The sequence below is a fragment of the Doryrhamphus excisus genome, chromosome 1 (genome assembly GCF_030265055.1).
Source record: "Doryrhamphus excisus isolate RoL2022-K1 chromosome 1, RoL_Dexc_1.0, whole genome shotgun sequence".
NCBI lineage: Eukaryota > Metazoa > Chordata > Actinopteri > Syngnathiformes > Syngnathidae > Doryrhamphus > Doryrhamphus excisus.
The window spans coordinates 18,503,380-18,526,445 of record NC_080466.1 but is presented as its reverse complement, the minus strand read 5'-3'; the positions used below and the strand labels follow the sequence as shown (position 1 = coordinate 18,526,445).

Sequence of the window (23,066 nt, the reverse complement as noted above, 5' to 3'; positions counted from 1 at the left end):
CAAATAGGACAGCACTAGTCTAGTTCATGCTCAAAGATTAGATAGGACACACACCGGTCAGACTAGATAGGACAGCTCGAGTCTAGTTCATGCTCAAAGATTAAATAGGACATACACCGGTCAGACCAAATAGGACAGCACTAGTCTAGTTCATGCTGAAAGACTAGATAGGACACACACCGGTCAGACTAGATAGGACAGTTCTAGGCTAGTTCATGCTCAAAGACTGGCTAGGCTACACACCAGTCAGACTAGATAGGACAGCTCTAGTCTAGTTCATGCTCAAAGACTAAATAGGACATACACCAGTGAGACCAAATAGGACAGCACTAGTCTAGTTCATGCTCAAAGACTAGATAGGACACACACCAGTCAGACTAGATAGGACAGCTCCTGTCTAGTTCATGGTGAAAGACTAGATAGGACACACACCGGTCAGACTAGATAGGACAGCTCTAGTCTAGTTCATGCTCATGCTATAATAATAGGACACACATTAGTCAGACGAGATAGGACAGCCCAGTCTAGTTCATGCTCAAGACTGGCTAGGCCACACACCAGTCAGACTAGATAGGACAGCACCAGTCTAGTTCATGCTCAAAGACTAGATAGGACACACGCCAGTGAGACTAGATAGGACAGCACCAGTCTAGTTCATGCTCTAAGACTAGATAGGACACACATTAGTCAGACTAGATAGGACAGCTCTAGTCTAGTTCATGCTCAAAGACTAAATAGGACATACACCAGTGAGACCAAATAGGACAGCACTAGTCTAGTTCATGCTCAAAGACTAGATAGGACACACACCAGTCAGACTAGATAGGACAGCTCCTGTCTAGTTCATGGTGAAAGACTAGATAGGACACACACCGGTCAGACTAGATAGGACAGCTCTAGTCTAGTTCATGCTCATGCTATAATAATAGGACACACATTAGTCAGACGAGATAGGACAGCCCAGTCTAGTTCATGCTCAAGACTGGCTAGGCCACACACCAGTCAGACTAGATAGGACAGCACCAGTCTAGTTCATGCTCAAAGACTAGATAGGACACACGCCAGTGAGACTAGATAGGACAGCACCAGTCTAGTTCATGCTCTAAGACTAGATAGGACACACATTAGTCAGACTAGATAGGACAGCTCTAGTCTAGTTCATGCTCAAAGACTAGATAGGACACACACCAGTCGTGCTCCGAATTCACTAATTCAGTTTTTCTTTCTTTTGGTTGACATAGTTGGTTCTTGTGCTATTCCTAACTAAACACATTGTGTTTACAGTTACTTCCTTCATGTTATTTCCATTTGCCCTGAAGCCAACATGCTGGGGCAGTTAGCAGACATTTGCATGTGACACAATGACATGCCAACAATTACCCCGCTTGAGGCATTATTCACACTCCACTTGCAATCTGGGTCACGATGCAAAGACAAGCTTTTTGTCAACACCAGGACCCAAGGCACAGGCAGGAGAACGGGTAAATGAAAGAAGCCGAACAACGAGGCTCTTCTGTATTTACTGTATGTCTAATTTTATCCAAGAGGAGACAGAGGGCAATGAGAAAACAAAGTGCTGCAGCGAAGTGGAGAATGTGGAGTATAGTAAAAGGGAATGCTAACATTAGCATGTGTATTTATTGTCATTTCTAGCTGTGTATCCTTAAAATGTTGCGACCAGTCGGAAATAGGACCCCGTGGTACTAGCTTTTGGCAAAAAAGCACAATAGTAAAATAATAATACAAGTAGTTACTGCTTTGCAGTAAAGGGAGTAATACAGTACTGCAATAATATGTGTTGACTTACAGGTCGTCCATGTATGCTCTCGTAGTAGAGAAGAGCTTTCTGCAGGGCCAGTTTCTCAGCTCCAATCTGCTCCCGGGTCATGTCCTGCATGAAGATGGACCACACCAGATGAAAGCCTCTGATGGTTTCATCTTACCGATTTCAACTCATCATGGACCTACCTTGATGTCTTCGGGGCGGTTGACCTCTTCACGCTTCTCCTGCAGCTTCTTGAGGATGCTTTCCAGCGTGCTCTCCACGGGGGGCTTGGGCACCTTCTCCTGCTGAGGCTTCTTCTCCAGTTGTGAGCCGAAGCTCTTGGGGAGCGTGTTGCTGCGCTGGCGGGTCAGAGGTGGAAGGTCCTCCTCGGACTTCATCAGCTTTTGTTCTGTAGCAGAGTGATGTTGGTTTATTCGATACTGGAGGCACTTTGGCGACTGCGGAATCTTACCTTTCAGTTCTTTACGCAACCTGGCCAGTTCGTTGACCCATCGGAGCACCTCTGAGTTTCCAGCTTTGTCGCTATGGGAAGGCTGGATAAAAGCAGTAGAGAAGGGATGAGATTTGAGGAAGGAGGGGGGGGGACTTGTACTCTAACATGATGCTACACCTACCCTGTATTTTCGCTCCTCTTCAAACCTCTCCTCAAACCTGTGGATCTTCTTCTTGAGAACGTGAATCCTCTTAGTGAGCTGGGCGGTGGTCAGCTCCTCCTTCTCGTCGTCACAGGAACCCAGAGAGGAACTCCTCCTGCGACTGCAGCGTTTACAGCACATTATTATTACGACTACGCTTATTTCTAACAATTTCCACGGTATGGTGGAAAAATAGCTCACCTGATGAAGGAGTGGGCGTTGGGCGGCGAAGGAGGCACTTCGGTGTCGTCCAGATACTGCTGGCACTGCCCGTAGGCGTAAAAGCGTGGGGACAGCATGGGGTCGCTGTCTTCCTCCAGCAGCTGACGAATCAGCAGGCCTCCGGCGTGCGGCGACAGACGAGCCTCCTCGCGGTCGGTGCTGTCCCTCCGCAGGGACGAAAACGCCGGAACCGGTTCTGTTTTCAGCATCAAAAGGGAGCTCGTTGAAATGCAAGTACATTAAAAACGATCAAGTATAATTGTTTTTAAGTAATTAAGTAAGTAATTTAAGTAAGTTTTTAAGTAATAATACTTAAAACATACTTAGAATCATTATATTTATACAAAAATTATTTTGCCTTCTTCTGCTTCCTAAAAGATTGACACATTTAATACCATAAAAAAATACTTTTTTTACTTGATGACTTATCAGTTATTATTAATAGCATTATTTCTATTATTATTTTATCTATTAACAATATTTATATTTTCATTATAAATAAAATTTTTATATAATCATATACATATATAATCTATAAATATTTTGACATTATCTTTAAATCATAACTGAATTAAATATACTGCTTCAAAAAAATTCAAAAATTATTTTGCCTTATTCTGCTTCCTAAAAGATTGACAAATTTAAGACCATAAAAAAATTACTTTTTTTTTTACTTGATGACTTAAAATTTTGTCTTATCAGTTATTATTAATAGCATTATTTCTATTATTATTTTATCGATTATAAATATTTATGTTTTCATTATAAATTATTTTTTTATATAATCATATACATATATAATCTATAAATATTTTTACATTATCTTTAAATCATAACTGAATTAAATAAACTGCTTCAAAAAATTCAAAAATTATTTTGCCTTATTCTGCTTCCTAAAAGATTGACGACACATTTAATACCATAAGAAATCATTTTTTTTATCATAACTGAATTAAATATACTGCTGAATTAAATATACTAAATATACTGCTATACTGCTACTATAATAATTATTACTATAATAATAATAATGCTGATGATTATATTTGAATAACTATTGTTATTAATAATATTGTTCAATGAATATCATCACCATACAATTACAATAAATAAGTCTTGTAGATGTTTTAATAAGTTGCATATTAAATACGATTAAAATCTCATGATTATAATGTGGACTGAAAGAAATATGCAAATAAGATGAAGATCAGATGCATAAAGTTTTTCCATCATTTTTCTCCGATGAAATTATCCGACAAATGACATTAGAAATAAATAACGTCTATTTTCGTGCTGCATATTCAAACTTCCACATAGCTTCTGAGTGCTGGCCACTAAACGAGCCATTTAGAAGATGAATGGGAACATTTTGTCCACTCGGATCATAAAAGGAAAGCCCAAGAGTTTTTTTTCACATTCTTGTTGCTCGGAAGTGTTTAGACATCCAACAAAGTAAGAAGTGTCTCCGAAGACCACGGTCCAAGACACAACGGAGGGCAAAACGTTGCTGTGGTAACATCCTAAATGGCAAAGTCAGTGGACAACCGTGACCCCTCCTCCACCTGCCTGTGTTAAAAACTCTAGTGGGAAAACTTCCACGGGTGCAGATGTTGTCAAGACAAGAGAGGCCACGCCCAGCGCCATTTTCTCAGTTTATCCTTTGGAGTTGCAGTCTCCACTCAGGCAATAATTATGTCTGGTGCGTCCACTCTTGACAATCCCCGCTCTATTAATTATGCCTGCCTTCTCCTCTCAGTGGGATAATGTCAGGGCGTGACCCCCCGTTGAGAGGTACACTTTGTTCTTTTGTGGCTGCACCGTATGGCGGGACATTAAATATGTGCATGAGAGATAAAGAGAGCGGCGACTGCAGCGAAAATGCGACAAAGTGCATTAATACAGTCGAAGGGAAGTTAAGGCTTAAGGTCGTTGGGCTAGAGTCACGTGTTGGAGACAAAAAGGCGCTTCTATTTGTAAAACCAAACTAAATTGTTCAATACATATTTTTGCCTTTTATTATGATAATAATATAGCTTTTTCCCAAGTCACGTGACTTGAGTCCACACCTCTGGCAAACAGAACCTTCCAAGAAGCGAGGATAGCCTCAATAGCCTCAGTGGAAGAAGAGAAAGAATAAAAACAATCTCTATGAGAAGCCAAGCATCAGTCAAAACAATCCAAAGTGTCAAAAACAACAAAAAACACACGTGTGTATTTTTCTTCGCTGCGGTGACTTTACTCAAATTCCTCCACGTACGTGCACTTCATCAGGCGGCGAGCGCCCCAGGTGGTGAAAACACTCCATCAAGTTTTTTTTTATGTCCTGGTGTGGACAAGAGAGTCTGTGGCGCTCCGGATTAATGTTTAAATCAACACTGATGCTTCCAGATGAAGTGGACTAATGAAAACACAAAACATGCCAGCGTGCCATTTCGCTAAAGGTTGTCCAAGGCGGCACAATGTTCCCGATCACTCAAGCATGGTGCCAAGCTGAGGTAAAGGTCAATCGTGACTTTTTCTGGACTCGTCTACATGCACGTGTTAGTACATGTCCATGCATTTCCCTCTAGTACTATCCCTTATGGACCAACTACTTTTTAGTTATATATATATGTATATATACATATCATTCTTAACATAATTTCACTTAAACATACAGTCATCTAGTTTATGTTTTATGGTTCCAGACTTGACTCAGACTTGAATTCAATATAATAAAAAAAATTACTTTCTAAATGCATTTTTTAACCATTATTAGAGCCCTCTAGACATGAAATAACACCCCTATAGTCACTTTTACACTCCTGTTATTCTTTGTTTACACCACATTGCCAATTCTTATGCGCAGGGTAGAGGATCCACGGGGATACAAGAGATAAAAATATATATTTAAATATAATATTTAATATATATAATATTTAAATATATATTTAAATACTACCAAGCAAACTAGTCAGCCTCAATTTTATTCATTCTAAACGGGTTTCAAATGGAGTTGGGAAAAAGGACAAAATAAGAAGCTAAAAATGGACCACTTCCACACGGAATGAGAGAAGAACTTATGCATTCATTCATTCATTTTCTACCACTTATCCTCACGAGGGTCGCGGGGGGTGCTGGAGCCTATCCTAACTGCCTTTGGGGCGAGAGGCGGGGTACACCCTGGACTGGTGGCCAGCCAATCACAGGGCACATATAGACAAACAACCGTTCACACTCACATTCATACCTATGGACAATTTGGAGTCGCCAATTAACCTAGCATGTTTTTGGAATGTGGGAGGAAACCGGAGTACCCCGGAGAAAACCCACGCATGCACAGGGAAAAACATGCAAGCTCCACACAGAGAGATGGCCGAGGGTGGAATTGAACCCTGGTCTCCTAGCTGTGAGGTCTGCGCGCTAACCACTCGACCTGTAAAAATGCAGTGTAGTATAATGTCATGTCTCAGCAATGCAACATTACTGACGCCAAGTGACCAGAATACTACACAGGACTTGTCGCAATATTATTAGTATATATCTAGAATATCGTAACAAGAGTTAGCCTAGCATGCTTACACAACTACAACCAAGTTGGGAAGTTTCGGGTGCAATGTTGTCAAAGCTGTTCATGTGATGACACTTTGTATAGAAACGCTGAAGGTGTGTTATGAACACCAACACTACAACAGTGCTGTGTTGCATCATTGTTTTTTTTTTGTTTTTAGAAATTTCTGATGTTGTGATGAAGTGACGTTTTTCATAGGGTTCCACTTTGCTCCACACATGTTTTGCCTTTTTTTTATGATTATTGTGCAAATAACTTTCCTCATGCTAATGGACCTAAGGGTTTATAGCGCTACCTCTTACTCTGGCAGCATCCATGTGGACAAAACCTAAAAAAAGGAGCACGAGAGGAGGCGTCGGCTGCCACAAGAAGCTTTAAATACGCCAAATCACGTTGCTGGCAGACGCACAAGTACGTAGCAGAGGCAACTGTCGGGTCACCGTGACAGTCCCTGGCACCAAGTCTGCTGGGATAAAGATGTCCCTGCCATGCCCGCTGGGTCCAATTATACAGTATGACAGCGTGCATACAGTACATCCAGCAATACTACTATTATTATTATAGCGCTGCTGACTCACAACTGAGGAAGGCTGTAGTGTAAACAAACAACAACAATGTAGGTAGGACATTTCTTTTTAACTTTACTATAAGAATAGATTTTTGTCACCATCCTTTAGGTCAGGGGTCTCAAACACGCGGCCCGCGGGCCAAATGTGGCCTGCAGGACACTAGTTTGAGGCCCCCGCCTTGATATGAAAGTTTAATGCTTGATATGGATGCTGTATGGTATCATGTACCCAGAAAGAATTATTACGTTTGATTAATGTTCATGTTAAAGGTTAAATAACTGTTAATAGTTATCCTCCCAATCCGTGTGGAAGTGGTAAGTTTAAAGGACCCAAGACCCTGCAGTTGCGCAATATGTTGTAAATAAAGTATAAATGTGACTATAGTTGTGTTTTGTCATGTCTACAGGGCTCTAATAATGCTTTGTTCATTTTAATCTGCAAAAAATAATTTGTCTACCCACCAACTATATGTGGTTTCTTAAGTTTTTATTATTTGCCGTTTTATTGTTATTATTATATTTATTTATTTATTACTGATTGATTGATTTTCTTTATTCTTGATTTGTTTATTTATTTTTCATCTTATTTTGTGCAGAAAAATTAAGATATTTGAGAACAGTGGAATGTTTTATCAGAGCATTTATTGTAGAAAATCGGAACCAAAGCACTGAAAAAGTTTGTATATTTTTCTGTTTTTAATAAATGCGTTTTTTTTTTTTTTTTGGAAAACCTGATGCGGCCCAGCCTTGCCCAGACCCTAGCTCCAGTGTGCCCCCAGGTAAATTGAGTTTGAGACCCCTGCTTTATGTACTGTATCAGAGGCACCGGGAGGTAAAGATGCCTGTTCACAGTGGGCATCTCAAATATTGTATATTGTAACACAAATCCTGTTTAATAAAGTTTTGTTTAATTCTGTCTGTCTATTGCATAAATTACAAAGTTTTTGTTGCCAAAAGTTGAATGTGTTACTTTAAATGTATTGTCTTTGGACACTTTCCATGGGAAGTTTAGCAATTCAATTTGGATGATTATAGAAATAGTCATATGCTAATTTATGCTAAATTTTGCGAACCTCATGTGAAATCGCTCTAATTCCAATTTCCCACCAATTTGCTCATTTTCTGTTGTTTAAAATACATACATAATCTTAGGTGTGCATGCAAGAATTTGATTAGATTTTTTGTAAAACCACGTGGTTTTACATGAACCTGTTGCTCATCATCACAGGCGTGTGGCTCAACTGTTAAAAAAAAAAACAATCCCAGTCGGGGCGTATGGCGACTGTGCACCACTTCCTCTGTGTACACAAACTCACCAACGCCAAAATAATGCTGGTGCTTTTTTTTTTACAGTGAACATTCTAATCATGTGACTCAATAGTTGCAACTAGCATGAACAGGAAGCCCGAATGGAGTGCTGTTAATCCCTTTGAGCACATTTTGAATCATAATAATAATAATAATAATATGACTAGCATTTAATGAAAAGAAAGAATAGCATTAGAATGAGGTAAAATGAGCAAACAAGGCCTGGGTTGTCCTACCTTAAATACACAAGGTATTGACTAAATGTTAAAGGTGCTCCCTTTTGCAAGAAAGTGTTTGCTTTAGCTTGTGAAAGCCCGCACGAGGCATTGTTTACTTGCCTATCAAGAAAGCCAGTGAAGGCTGCACCCTTAAGATAGGGTGCTTAAGAGGATCCTTCCCTCATCAATCCTGCAAAAGGTGCAAGCACCCAAACTACCAAAGATGCATTGCACCAGGATCCACCCAGCTTCCTCACCTCCCCAGTTGCTGCTGTCCTCACTCAGCGCCGTCAGGTCCAGCCGGGGTACGTCCTCGCAGCTCGCCTTGTCCCGCTCGGGCCCGGAGGCCCGCACTTCCCCACCCCCGCCGACCCTGGGGTCGCAAACGACGGGCGACTCCTGGATCTTCATCCTGAGCGTCTGCACAACCATGAGAGAGAAAAGAAGAGGAACCGTTCAGCTACGCTGACTTGAGGGGGCAAGCTTGTGAACACACTCTTTAAGTTGAGGAGCACACACAAGCAGGAGAAGAGAGGGGGCGGGGCCCGGCTCGCCATTGGACGCCGAGGCGAGCCAAAACATCCGCCCATCTGTTTGTGGATGGGCAGGCCACAGTGGGAGTGTTCTGGCTCCGCCCTCTCTTCCTCCATCCAGCCTCTCTCTCTCTCTCTCTCTCTCTCTCTCTCTCTCTCTCTCTCTCTCTCTCTCTCTCTCTCTCCCCGGCCAGCCAGGCATCGATTCCCCACCCTGGACTTGTTTGTCTCACATCGGCAGGAGGAGGGGAGGAGTAGTGGAAGGAGAAAAAAAAAAAGAGACAGATTGTGAGCCAGCACACGTAGGCTGACGGATAATTTTTTTTTTTCAGGCTAAAGACAAACATTCAGCTCAGATGACACACACTCACACACAAAACATTGCAATCAATTGTTCTAACCAACACGTCACACTCGTAGAGGTTGTATATTTAGAGCACGTCCGCTGATCACTTCACACCAAACTGATGGTTTCCCGTTTCCTCTGTCTGGGCGTGGGACCAGGCTATTTTTAGGGAAAACAAGATCAGGACACAGCGCTACTGGACCTCCTAAATGCCACAGACTACTTACTGGAAGGGTGGCACTCGGATCCAATTGTTTTTAACACCATCCGCAATTTGTCCCTGGGGAAGTGCTGTTAATCTGTTCCAGGGTCAAGCTGTGCCTATCATATACCTTCACTAACTGTACATACAAGCAATCATTTTAGTAACTTTTTGAACTTGGCAACTAGTTGGGTTATGCTATGTAACTCCTGGAAAAATTCTCACTTAACAAAACCTTCATAGAAGGTATCTTTCATATTTAATAGTACCTTTCAATAGCATATTTTGAAGTCATTTTCTGCAAGAACCAGATAGGATTTTTGTTAATAAAAAACATAAATTTATTATAATTTAATTAAAAAACAAAACATAATAATATAAACAATAACATATAAATATAATTATTTTATCAGATTTTTTTAAATAAAAAAATACTTCATAATAATAAAAAACATTGCACACATTACATAATTTTACATAATATTATTATTACATAATAATATAAATAATAAAATATAAATATACTTAATTATTTTATCATAATTTTTGCAATAAAAAATACTTCATAATAAAAAACACTGCATACACTACATAATTTTACATAATATTATTACATAATAATATAAATAATAAAATATAAATATAATTAATTATTTTATCAGAATTTTTAAAATAAAAAATACTTCATAATAATAAAAAACATTGCATACACTACATAATTTTACATAATATTATTATTACATAATAATATAAATAATAAAATATAAATATAATTAATTATTTTATCTGAATTTTTTAAATAAAAAAAATAATAAAAAATATTGCACACATTACATAACTTTACATAATATTATTATTACATAATAATATAAATAATAAAATATAAATATAATTAATTATTTTATCAGAATTTTTGAAATAAAAATACTTAATAATAAAAAAAACATTGCACACATTACATAATTTTACATAATATTATTATTACATAATAATATAAATAATAAAATATAAATATAATTAATTATTTTATCAGAATTTGTTACATAAAAAATACTTCATAATAATAAAAAGAAACATTGCACCGCTATCGCTTGATGATCAGTCCCTAATAATGAAACACATGGAAGCTTGTAGGTGACTACAATATATCCTCCAGTTTTTGTTATATTTATTTTAAGTATTTATTGTAAGTGTTGCACAAAAAGGTTCTTGGCCCCCATAAAATATGACTAACGAAGTGAAAATGAAACTCAGATATGACAAACAGACAACTATGAATCCATTGTTGCTTGGGGTTCCCCTGATGGGCTACAATAACAAACCACAGCTCTAAATCTGGAAATCCTTTCAAACTAGTGTTTTTGTGGCTTGAATTGAATTTAGCACTCAATTTTCCTGCATATTTATCACCAAAACAGCCTATATGACCATGATATGTGGATGCAAATGGTAGTATTATGATGAGTGGTAATTAGCTTTAGCGCTTGTTGTTCATGTGTGATTTCTGACTTTTGCATTTGTATTACACAGCTGGCTGTTTGTTCCCTTAAAAAAAACAAAAAACAATCCAAAATCATCCAAAGCCAAGAGAAACACTTTCATTAGCGCCTGCTGACTCCCTTGACAACGACCCGTACTCCATGTGCTTTCTTGTTAAGCTTTAATGGGAAATGGCTGCAATTAAAACACACCACACACACACACAGAACTCATTATTAGTCCTTGGAGAGTCACTATTATGTAATGTTGTTGTGTCTCTGACTGACAATAACATCTTCTGACTAAATGTGCGAGTGTTTGGTTCTTATGAGGTTGTCAAGCGTCTGTATTGATTAAACGATGATTGCTCAAAGAGTCGTTAGCGAGCACCGTGTGATGACTTTATCCCCTTTGAGTTAACACGTTCTTGATTAAAAAGGCGCCATGTTGTTGTCTCGGAGCTCTCGCAATAGTGAATTGCTGTGTGTGTGGCCCAAAATCCTGCCTTGATATAGAAATACTGGATACTGTTATTATATGTTGTCACATTCATACTGTGCATACTGTTTATAATCTGTATAATCTGCAATAGCCATACTATAGTCATTTATATCCCTGTATATATCAACACTGTCTCATAGTCATAGCCTGTTATAGTTTGTACATATATCTGTCCATTTACAGCTTTATTCTATTTCTTCATTTATTTACTAATAAGGGTATTTATAAATTTGCACTTCTGGTTGGATGCTAACTGCATTTTGTTGCCCTGTACCAGCGACATGAGCAATAACAATAAAGTTGAATTTAATCTAATCTAATCTTAAAAAAAAAACTGTTTTTAGTATTAAAGATTTAGTATATTTTAGTATGGGAACGTGACACTTTGCATGTTTGTAGCTTTAATGCTAGAGCTGTGTTTGACCACACCCACCTCTAAGTGCTATTGTGCACTTTTTGTGCATTGTCCAGTGCAATCGATGCAGTATATCACATACGACAATGCAACATTAAGAAATGGAACAGGATGACGCAAACATTAGCAAAACTGGCATAGCTAGTCATGCGAGGTTAGCCTGTTTCTAACATTTTTAACATTCCACACTCCAAAGTAATTAAAGTATGTATGATCTGTGTTAATATCAGATCAATTTAGGTGACTGAAGCTAAAATATTTGGCATAAAAATCATTATTGAATATGACATGAGTTGCAAATACAGGATCCTCCGTTGAGTATCAACCGGGATTAGCGCAGATGTTGTAGCTCCAAACACAGTTGACACAAGCACCCTGAAAGCAGCATTACGTCATGGCGAGAGCTCCAGCTGGTACAACAGCAGGGTGAGCCAGACAGGGTATGCTTGCCTCAAATACTTTTTTTTTTTTTTTGTGTGTGTGAAATAAATGCCGCTAATCCCAATGTCTGCAAAACCTAGAATGTGACTTTTTTGGTGCGGGTGTAGAAAGGTGAGAACAACTATGCTAAAGATGAACCGGCCTAACGGGCTTTAAAAGAGTCAATAGTAGCCATGTGATTCCACACACAACACAAAGGTCAAATAGCCGCCGACCCCGGCAGCCCCAAAGTTACACAGGATTCACTTTTTCAATGAATTCAGGATGAGGTCACACATGATGACAATGATGTCAAGCCGGACATGCTCCACAACAGATGGCGACTCTGGTGCTTCCAGCATCCATCTGGGCACCGAGAGGACACCTCACTCATTGCCTTGCATTGCTATTCACTGTTATGTGACTCGGTAGCAACGGTGCATTAGAAATACGTGTGAAACGTGGAACATCAAAACTCCAACACAAGCCCCTTTTCCCCATTGTTGTTATTCATTGTTGAATTCCAACTACGGGCATTTCAACAAGTTAAACTGTCATGCAAGTGGGACTTCTGGATATGCATTTTTAGTTAAAAATTAGTTTGGTTCAAGACAGGTGTCTGTAGAAGCTGAAATTCTCACTTAAAAATACGCTACATGTTTATTTCCTTTGTAGCAACTATAATTACTACCGGTGTCACAAGATCTCATGTTTACATCTTTATGCATCAATGAACATTCATGGAAAGACCTGATTTTTCCGGTCCCTGAAAGCACCATAGTTGTTTGTACAGGGTCAGGCAAAATGACACATTTGTAGGTTAAATAAAACGCAAATAAAGTAAAACTAAAAAGTGTTTTTATTTTCGAAAAGTACATATAATGCCTTTTTGCTTTGTTTCTTTATAATGACATTGTTTTTCGTTTCTTTTTCAGTCGCTGCCATGAATTGGACTGGCGAGCATCGCGCTTTCATTGTGGAAACGTTTATCAAAACAAACAAATCTGTAACCGCAGATTGGAAACACGATCTTGTTATGGGTTAGCAACTTCAGAGCTACTGGATCTGAATTGAATCTGGATTGAAACAAAAATCAACCGGCCGACCTCGCACCGCCAGAACTGATTTCATTTTTAAAACATAATGGCATTATATGTACTTTTAAAAATAAAAACACTTTGTTTCTTTACTTTATTTTCCTTTTATTTAACCTACAAATGTGTCTCAGATCATTTTGCCCGACCCTGTATATAACTTGCTCCGTTGCTGCCACAGTTTAATAAATCCACCAAAAAAAACTTAACTTGAAGACACACATTTGTACTTCTGCTACTCTAAACCAGTTAAATCAAAGCAGACATCCCTTTTGTTTGGCTGTGGAAGCACTAGCTTCAACACACCTCAAAACTCATAGTGAGATGAACACAATATAAGTTTTTTTTTATTACTTATATTGGCCGGTGGCACATAATTTTTTTTAAAAACAGCAATGTAAAGCAAAAAATGGACATGTTGATACTAATAACTAATTATGACACAATTGAATTTGGCTCCCTGCATCCTTTGATTTTTCAATATGTAGCCTTCAGAGGAAAAAGTTAGGCTGGCGCTAAAGGAGGGGTCCATGTTACATCATCATTCATCAGTGTTGAGTAGCGATACATTTTACATAATAAAAAGTATTTCATAAGTCTGTGAGGCATATATAGGGCTTGATCTTAGATTTTATGGCAAATGGACAATGATAATTCTGGAGCTGAATCTCATAGAATAACTAATATAGTCACTTTCATTGCAAGTGTTGATCCAAAATCAGATGAGAACATCAACTTCAAACTATCAGGTGTGTTTAATGTTTGTTATAAGTTAAATTAGTTTAAATCTGGACTTTTTATATAAGAGCGAGTCAGTAAAACGTCCCAAAAAGGAAAAAGGAGAAACAGTGATCAATCCTACCTGTGTGACAGAAGGAAGGTCATCTTTTCTTGAAGCATGATTCCTGGAAAATCATAAGGAATTCTGTTGAGTGTCTCAGTGTACCGTATAAACATGGAACGACGCTGAGATCTGCGGGCGGCTGCCAACCAAAGCTTGTCGACACAAAACAAACCGGTACAGAATGGGGCCACATTGCTGGGATGTCCTAATTTTGTAAAGGTTATGAGGCACTCACCTTTTCTTAAATGGATCCATGTGGACGGACCTGGTTCTATCAGATGTTGACAAGCCACCGGCCGCCTTCAACTGGAAAAACAACACACATTTAAATTTAAATAACTGCACACAATCAACTTTATTAGTTCATGCGATGAAATTAAGTACACAGCCTATCAATAACCTCAAAGCTTGTAACGTCCTCCATTAGCTGGTTAGCCTACAATATGACCAACTGTGTTCTTAATGTATTTCTTAGCACAACATGTCCTGTCAAAATAGCAACCAGGTCATCCCTTTTGTTTTTCATGTTTTTCATTGCCATTTTCAGTATTGTTAGGCCAGGGTGTACCATGCCTTTTGCCACAAAGTCAGCTGGGATAGGCTCCAGCATACCACCATGGCCCTAATGAGGAGAAGTCGCATAGAAAATGGATGGATGGATGGATGTAAAACTATAATTGTAGTATAAAAACGTGTTTTTACATTGTAGGAAAAATGTATTCGGTTAGCATCCGCTTCATTTAAAGTCGGACTTTCTAGAATGGCTTAATGACACTAACCAAGGTTCCACTGTATTATGTCCACACTCAATCAGCATCTTCTATTTAGCACTGCCTAAAGACAGCTAGGATAGGCTCCAGCATACCAGTGACCCGAGTGAGGATAAGCGGCATTGAAAATGGATGGATGTATGATTTTTAAAGGAATAAAAATAAGCATTTTTTAATAAAACAGTAGAGGCAATGAATAACTAAGCTTCTGATAAATAAAAAAAATAATATAAATAATAAATTGCAAACGTCAAACTATTGGTGCAAATTTTGTTTTATGTTTTTTTTCTAAATCACAAACATCCTTTTTCCAAGCCTAAATGGACTGCATGCAAGTACTGTAAATTGTCATATCAAATTTAGTAGCAATGGTAGCAATACACAGGAATAAATAGAACATTTACTAATGAGTTATGAAGGAACACTTCAAATTGAGTTAATTAACATGAATTAGCAATTAGCGAGTTTCACTGCCATCATGAAAAGTTAACAATAGCCTACATTTACTTATTCAAGAATCCAGGGTAATTTTCACCTCACTTAGAAAACCCATCCATCAATTTTCTATGCTGCATAATCCTCATTAGGGTCACATTAGGGTCTATCCCAGCTGACTTTGAGTGGGAGGCGGGGTTCACCCTGGACTGGTTGACAGTCAATCATATATAGATAAACAACCATTCACACTCACATTCATACCAATGGATAATTTGGAGACTCAAATGAACCAAACATACATATTTTTGGAATGTGGGAGAAAAAAAAACATGCATGCACAAGGAGAACACGCTAACTCCAACAGAGATTCGAACACAGATCTTCCAGATCTCCTGACTGTGTGGCCAACATGCTAACCACTAGGACACCGAGCGGCCCACTAAGAAAGTGATACATAAAAAAAAAAAATTGTCCAAGTGACCGCACAGAGTTTAAACATAGCTTATAAGAATACACAGCAGCCAAAGGCAAAAGCAGGAAGACTCACTTTGTGGGCGTCCTGGTTGAGATGCACCAGCGTGGGGTTGTGCTTCCACTTCCTGGCTTTTGGCGCTTGCACCACCGGAGAGCTATGGCCGAGCTGCGAGTCTATGCCCACACCGCCGCCAACGGAGTCCACCCCCGCACTTCTCCTACCGCCTCCTGATGATGGGATGTTCTCCTTGTTGGTGTCAGCTCTGTGAGGAGAAGAGAAAAGGATGGAAGTGCCACAGAAGACTTTTACTTATACAGTAGCTCCTCCAGCAGCCTTGATGCTGTTTGCCATTGCCTCCTAATTCTATTTACTGTCCACGTGTGTGTATTGACATTTTGCGCAGTCTTTGGTTGACGTAGTCAATCGTCTAATCAGACTCCACCAGGTGTCCGTCAACAAGGATTAGCTTCTCACTGCCTCTGACTTCACTGCGTCCCAGTGGACAGGATGAATTCACCAGAAATGCTTTCACTTCCCACTAGAGCTTGTTGACCGTGGAGTGCTGCACCGAGGTCATTGATTGACATCATTCACAAATTGACACATTGACGTTTCTTACAGAAAACTCAAGGTTGGCCTCATTTTAACCCTTAGATGCATAAGTGGGTCAAAAATGACCCGGTCAGGTTGTTTTCTTGAAATATCTTCGTAATGAAAATTATTTATCATTTCATATTCCAGGTATTCCTCAAAAAACATGTTTTCGATATCATGTCATTCACATTTTTAACTTACTTTTTATACATTTTAAGAATTTTTTGTTTTTGTGTTACTACCCCAACCTTCCATAAGTGGGTCAAAAATGACCCGGTCAGGTTGTTTTCTTGAAATGTCTTCGTAATGAAATTTTTTTATCATTTCATATTCCAGGTATTCCTAAAAAAAACATGTTTTTGATATCATGCCATTCACATTTTTAACTTACCTTTTATACATTTTAAGAATTTTTTGTTTTTGTGTTACTACCCCAACCTTCCATAAGTGGGTCAAAAATGACCCGGTCAGGTAGTTTTCTTGAAATATCTTTGTAATGAAATTTTTTTTATCATTTAATATTCCAGGTATTCCTAAAAAAACATGTTTTTGATATCATGCCATTCACATTTTTAACTTACCTTTTATACATTTAAAAAATTTGTTGTTTTTGTGCTACTACCCCAACCTTCCATAAGTGGGTCAAAAATGACCTGCATGCATTTGCTATGGAATCCAACAGGAACCTTTGATTCTTATGAACTTATCAACTCCTAAATATAATACTATTCCTAACCAAAATGGCAAAATTGGCATAAAAACGCATTGATTCTAGTATGGGTCATTTTTGACCCACTTATTGAAGAGTGTAGGGTCCAGTCACTCATGCATCTCAGGGTTAAGGGTGAGAGCATTCAGCAGCTATCACATCTGTTATGTGTGTAAGCGTTTGTTAACATTGTCTGGTATAGTCAAAATGATGCGTTATATGCTTTTATTGGTGCTTTTAGCAATGTCAAAGTGGTTTATATGTGTCGTCGCTCGTAAAAAACACATTTATGGTCATTTTTGTTTCAAGTGCCTATTGAGATAATGATACAATCATCTCGCCGATATACCTGCTTCTTTCTCTGTGACTCAAGCCGTCCTCTTGCTGCTCTCTGCGATGATGCCGCCGCTGTCTGGCAGTGAGTGCAGACCTCGGAGACATCCGCCTCGGGTTCGACTGGCCGCCCTCTGAGGCGTGGTGGTCGTCGAAGAGATGCTGCTCCACCGTCGAACGTATGGTCCTGTCCAGGATGCTAAACACAAGATGTGAAAAATATCATATCATCATGCTTTTAATTGAGATGAAAAATGATGAGTGTGCTCATACAGCTAAGGACACAACTTACTCTACTACTTCAGGTGAGCGAAGCACAGGTGAGCAGTGGGGACTGAAAAAGGACAGTCAGGGGGGGAAAGAAGGTGAGTTAATGCGACACAGAGTTCAACAGTTACAAAAGGTCACTGAGCAATGTCAACTAACCTAACCTAACAGAACTCAGGGCCTCGTTGAGCCTCCAGGTGATGTTGGCAGCTCCATTCACTAACATTTACGACTATTTGTACTTTCTTTTGTTTGGTTTAGTACAGCATGACATCTTGTACACACCCTTTTACCCTAACATGACATTTTCGCAACGGAGTATTCATGGTTTCCCATGATTTTGATTTTTTTTTCCATCTTAAGAACAGTATTCTCGACGGTACACCTTCCAAAACCCTTCAACAAACTACAATATATTCAGAACTCCTCTGCCCGCCTCCTCACCTCCACCAGCTCCCGTGAACACATTACCCCGGTCCTTAAAAACATCCACTGGCTTCCCGTCCCCCAACGCATTCACTTCAAAGTTCTTCTCATAACCTACAACCTAGGAAGAGGTCAGAACAAACAATCCATCCAAATGTAGGCCCGCCCAGGGATCACACATAATTGTGGGTCCAGCCACAGCATCTTATTGGAGGGCAGCGGGGTGTGCGGGGCCAGGTGGGTTGACTGGCGGGGTTGGTGGTGTGCTTCAGCAATGTCCTGGGGTTTTGTTGGGGTGTCCGATGTTCCCACTCTTCTTTTGTTGTTTTGTCTTATATAAGATTCTGTGATTATATGTGTGGAAAAAAAAAATCACATATTGAATTGGTAACTGCTATGGCGTGGAGAAGAGGTAGGATTTAATAAGCTTTGCTTCTTCCTGCTCCTTTTCAGACATGTGTAGTAATGAGGTGTTGTGTGTGTGCATGTATGTGTGTATGTATGTATATATATATATATATATATATATATATATATATATATATATATATATATGTAGATATGTGTGTATGTATATGTATGTATATATGTGTGTATATGTATATATATATATATACATATATATAAATAGATATTGTTAGTGTATATGTGAGAAAGAATAATGTAACAGTATGCATGTCTGAAATAAATTAAGAAAAGAAAAGAAAGGAAAAGAAAAGCCCTCCACGATCTGAACACCCCCATATCTCAGAGACCTCCTCCATCCACACAATCCCCCGCGTCCACTTCGCTCCTCAGACTCCAACCTCCTGGCACTCCCCTGTAAGACCAAGCTCCGAACCTGGGGTGACAGAGCCTTCTCCATCGCTGCCCCCACCGTCTGGAACTCTTTGCCCCATTCCCTCCGTGCTTGCCCCGACCTTCCCAACAAACAAACAAAAAAACCCACCTCTTTAAATCTGTTTTTAATATCTAACTTTTTATACCTGACTGCTGTGCCCCGCCCCACTTTTACTCATGTTTTAACTGTATATAAATGAATGAATGTTGTATATTAACATATCTTTTACACTGTTTACGTGTTTTTATTCCACTCCATTTTTCTGTAAAGTGTCTTTGAGTATTTTGAAAAGCGCTATACAAATAAAATGTATTATTTATTATTATTATTATGATTTTAAATGATGCTAAGATCCCGTAATATTCATAAGCATGTTGGCGCTGTTATTAAAACCCATTTGACTGACTAATCTCACACAGTCCAATTAGCTATATACTGTAACTTCGGGGTGTTTCGCCGAATCGCCACATGCCTTTAGGGGACCGACAAGCTCATGTGTGATGTCATGTCAAATTTGAACAAGATTGGTTGAAAAACATTGACCATTCGTCTAATGATTATTAACTTTGATGATATCTGTATTACATTGACTTCCAGGTGATGCGGGAAATGAAGCGTTTTCCAAAAGGATGCGGGGCGTAGTAAAAACTGTGAGGCACTGACCTATATGAACGCGTGTCACCTGCGCAAATCTTCCATAAACACTCGTGTTTACAGTCATAGCAATAGCTTGGTACACTGCTGATGACGAAGAATGATTAAATGTGGAGTGATAACACACTGTGACGGTGGCAACTGTATCAAGCAGGGACAAAAACATTTATCATTATTACATATATCATACACAGACTAATGGGAGCACCAGGGGAAGAAATACAAGCTAAAAATATACCTGACATTTACTGCCGCAGGTTAAAGCAACAAAAACAGGTTAATGGCTAACTCGTGTTGACTTAACCTTTGACTGACTGCTGAAAATGAGGCGAGATTCTTTCAATGGCCTAAAATACAAGCACGAGTGCATCATGCACCATAGCCATTAATAAATAACACACAAGTTGATTCGTGTTTAATCAAACTCAAGACTTTCTTTCAATGTATCCAATCAGGCCTAAAGGGAAGTTGAATTATGGTTGTTTGGTCAGACTGGTACCGGGTGTACTCAGGCCATCCGCTATGTTAATCCCATGTTACATTACAATCGGACATTAGCCAGGACCCCCAGTGACCTGAATTAACGGGGTAGTGGGCTTTGTTATGTATTGTATGTAGTAAAGTAGGTGGTGGAGTTGTCTCATTCAGGGATATTCTAATAATGAATAATAAAATAATTAATATTTTGTGGCATTTCTTCGTTCATAAATTGTGTCAGTGTCAGGGACTGAGTGGTTAGCGAGATGGCCACACAGTCAGGAGATCGGAAAAACTTGGGTTCGATACTCCGTTTGGGCATCTCTGTATGGAGTTTCAATGTTCTCCCTGTGCTTGTATGGGTTTCTCCAGGTGGTCCGGTTTCCAAAATTATTTTAATAATACAGTTTAAATGGACAAATAATAATTCATTCATTTTCTACCGCTTATCCTCACAAGGGTCGCGGGGGTGCTGGAGCCTATCCCAGCTGTCTTCGGGCGAGAGGCGGGGTACACCCTGGACAGTTGGCCAGCCAATCACAGGGCACATATAGACAAACAACCATTCACACTCACATTCATACCTATGGACAATTTGGAGTCGCCAATTAACCTAGCATGTTTTTGGAATGTGGGAGGAAACCGGAGTACCCGGAGAAAACCCACGCATGGGTGAGAGAGAGACCCTCAGACATGGCCGAGGGTGGGATTGAACTCGGGAGTCTCCGAGTCACCGCCGTGCAGCCGACAATAATGCAGCTGATAATAATATTTATTTTATTATTAGTTTTAACAGGCTGCACGGCGATCGAGTGGTTAGCGCACAGGCCACACTGCTAGGAGACCCGAGTTAAATTCCACCCTCGGCCATCTCTGTGTGGAGTTTGCATGTTCTCCCCGTGCATGCGTGGGTTTTCTCCGGGTACTCCGGTTTCCTCCAACATTCCAAAAACATGCTAGGTTAATTAGCGAATCCAAATTGTCCATAGGTATGAATGTGAGTGTGAATGGTTGTTTGTCTATATGTGCCTTGTGATTGGCTGGCCACCAGTCCAGGGTGTACCCCGCCTCTCGCCGGAAGACAGCTGGGATAGGCTCCAGCATACCCGTGACCCTAGTGAGGATAAGCGGTAGAAAATGAATGAATGGATATTAATTTTAACCTTTAACCTTTTCATCATGACAGGTGAGGTTCACCAGTGTCTCCTGACATTGGTATAGACATTTTATAATTTGAATGTGTTTAATAAGTGTGTGAGTGTTATTATTGGCACGTCAAAAATAGGAATTATGATGCGTGCGTCCATTATTTTCACGATTCGTGGGGAACATTCATGATAACCAATCGAAAAACTAAACAAAATGAAGGCAACAGATTGGAACAGATTGCGTTCAAGTTTGACATAAATTTATAACATAAAAATTTATAACATAATTTACAACATAAATTATTATATTTTACAGTATTTTAGGCCGTCTATAAGTACACCCGCAATGGCTTGTTAGTCATTGAGTTCCTTGACTTTTATCATCATGGAGGGCATAAACAAGTGCAGACATCCTCCTGTCTTAAGTTGAAGTAATTAACCTACTTTTTAAACACTAAGCTGACCACTTTAAGCGCCTGTATATGTACTATTAGGTTCTTTCGAGGGTAAAGCAATAAAAAGTGTGACTGACTACACACACAAAACAGTCCCCCGCCGGGCCCATATCAGCTGCAGAGTAATATCAGCAAATGAGACACTCAAATATTGACTGAACAAGCTGATGTGGACAGAAATGGATAGAAACTAGTGGTGATATAGACTGATGTGCTTATGACTGTGTAATGTGTTCAATAGCAATATTTTGTATGATAACAAGCTGGAGTGAGAGGGTCAGGTTGAGGTCGTGATGTTGCTGACATACGTGTGAAATGGTCATTGTGGGAAAACTGTACGTCATGATGCTTTTTTTTCTGCCGAGTGTGCATGCCACCATTGCTTCTAGTGGTGATGGTGATGACAAAGCATCATAGCAACATATTGTAGAGAGAGAGCAAGAGAAGGCCTACCTTATGTAGAAAGGCGATATCGGTCTCTCCTCATCTTGAGAGCTAAAAAAAAATGAAACAAAACAGTTAGCTTTGTCCTAAGCCTTGGCACTGTTGTCTTTTTTTCATTATTTTTTGTGAGTGTATATATGGAACATGAGTGACTTCATTATGGTGACCTTCCACAGCCTGCTCTGCTGACTGGATGCAGGCCTGCAGCTGCAGCATAGTTGAATTATGCAACCATTTGAGCGGCTATGCACCAAGCAAACAATGTTAGCGTTGCCTAATATTTTCGTATCCTGGCGCTGGCAGGAGGAAATGTCATAATCCCTCAGATTGTGTTCCTGATCATACTTGAGCACTATTTTTTTTTTTACCTTAAAAGTCACGGGGGACAGAATAACACTGAATGGAACTGAAATAAAAAGTTACTTTCCAAAGAATGTTGTATATTGTATGTATTTTTTTCAATATTCATATAATTTCAATTATATATTTATTTTATATTGTGTATGTTTTCCCCATTTTAAGGTTTTTGATTCATTTTTACTTCATTGATGTCCTCATACTTTTAATTTTTACATTCATTGTCAGTACAATGCCAAGTCTCCATGCCCAGTTAGGTGCCAAGGTGATGAATATAGTAGATGACTTGTTGTTCAGGCTATATGCTACATTAACATACTACCTGTTGTCCATTTTATTGTAACTATACCTTGCCTTTCAAGATGAAATGTCTGTTCTTGGTCTCTGCTTTTTAATAAAATAAATTTACACATTAATGCATTAAAAACACATTTCAGTTGTGTTGCTTCTGTTTCCTGTTTAATTGAGAACAGAAAATAAAGTGCAGTTTCTAAGCTAGAATCAGCCTTTTGGCAACTCAACACGTTAATTCTCCAATGTCATGTGAGCCAAAAGAA

At 39.1% G+C, this 23,066-nt stretch overlaps 1 protein-coding gene across 3 annotated transcripts in view; it reads right to left on the bottom strand.

Annotated features, from left to right (window-relative positions):
* The window catches only part of fam13a (family with sequence similarity 13 member A), a 56,094-nt gene that overhangs the window by 7,076 nt on the left and 25,952 nt on the right, over positions 1-23,066 (bottom strand). For all 3 annotated transcript variants that reach the window (XM_058080746.1, XM_058080756.1, XM_058080765.1), the window contains 12 exons: positions 22,162-22,203; positions 17,733-17,774; positions 17,457-17,639; positions 15,877-16,066; positions 14,357-14,427; positions 14,140-14,182; positions 8,545-8,707; positions 2,623-2,839; positions 2,401-2,542; positions 2,238-2,319; positions 1,969-2,174; positions 1,808-1,891 (listed from right to left, as the gene is read on the bottom strand). In XM_058080746.1, coding sequence (XP_057936729.1) covers positions 1,808-1,891; positions 1,969-2,174; positions 2,238-2,319; positions 2,401-2,542; positions 2,623-2,839; positions 8,545-8,707; positions 14,140-14,182; positions 14,357-14,427; positions 15,877-16,066; positions 17,457-17,639; positions 17,733-17,774; positions 22,162-22,203 — 1,465 coding nt within the window. The remainder of the gene's footprint in view (positions 1-1,807; positions 1,892-1,968; positions 2,175-2,237; positions 2,320-2,400; positions 2,543-2,622; positions 2,840-8,544; positions 8,708-14,139; positions 14,183-14,356; positions 14,428-15,876; positions 16,067-17,456; positions 17,640-17,732; positions 17,775-22,161; positions 22,204-23,066) is intronic.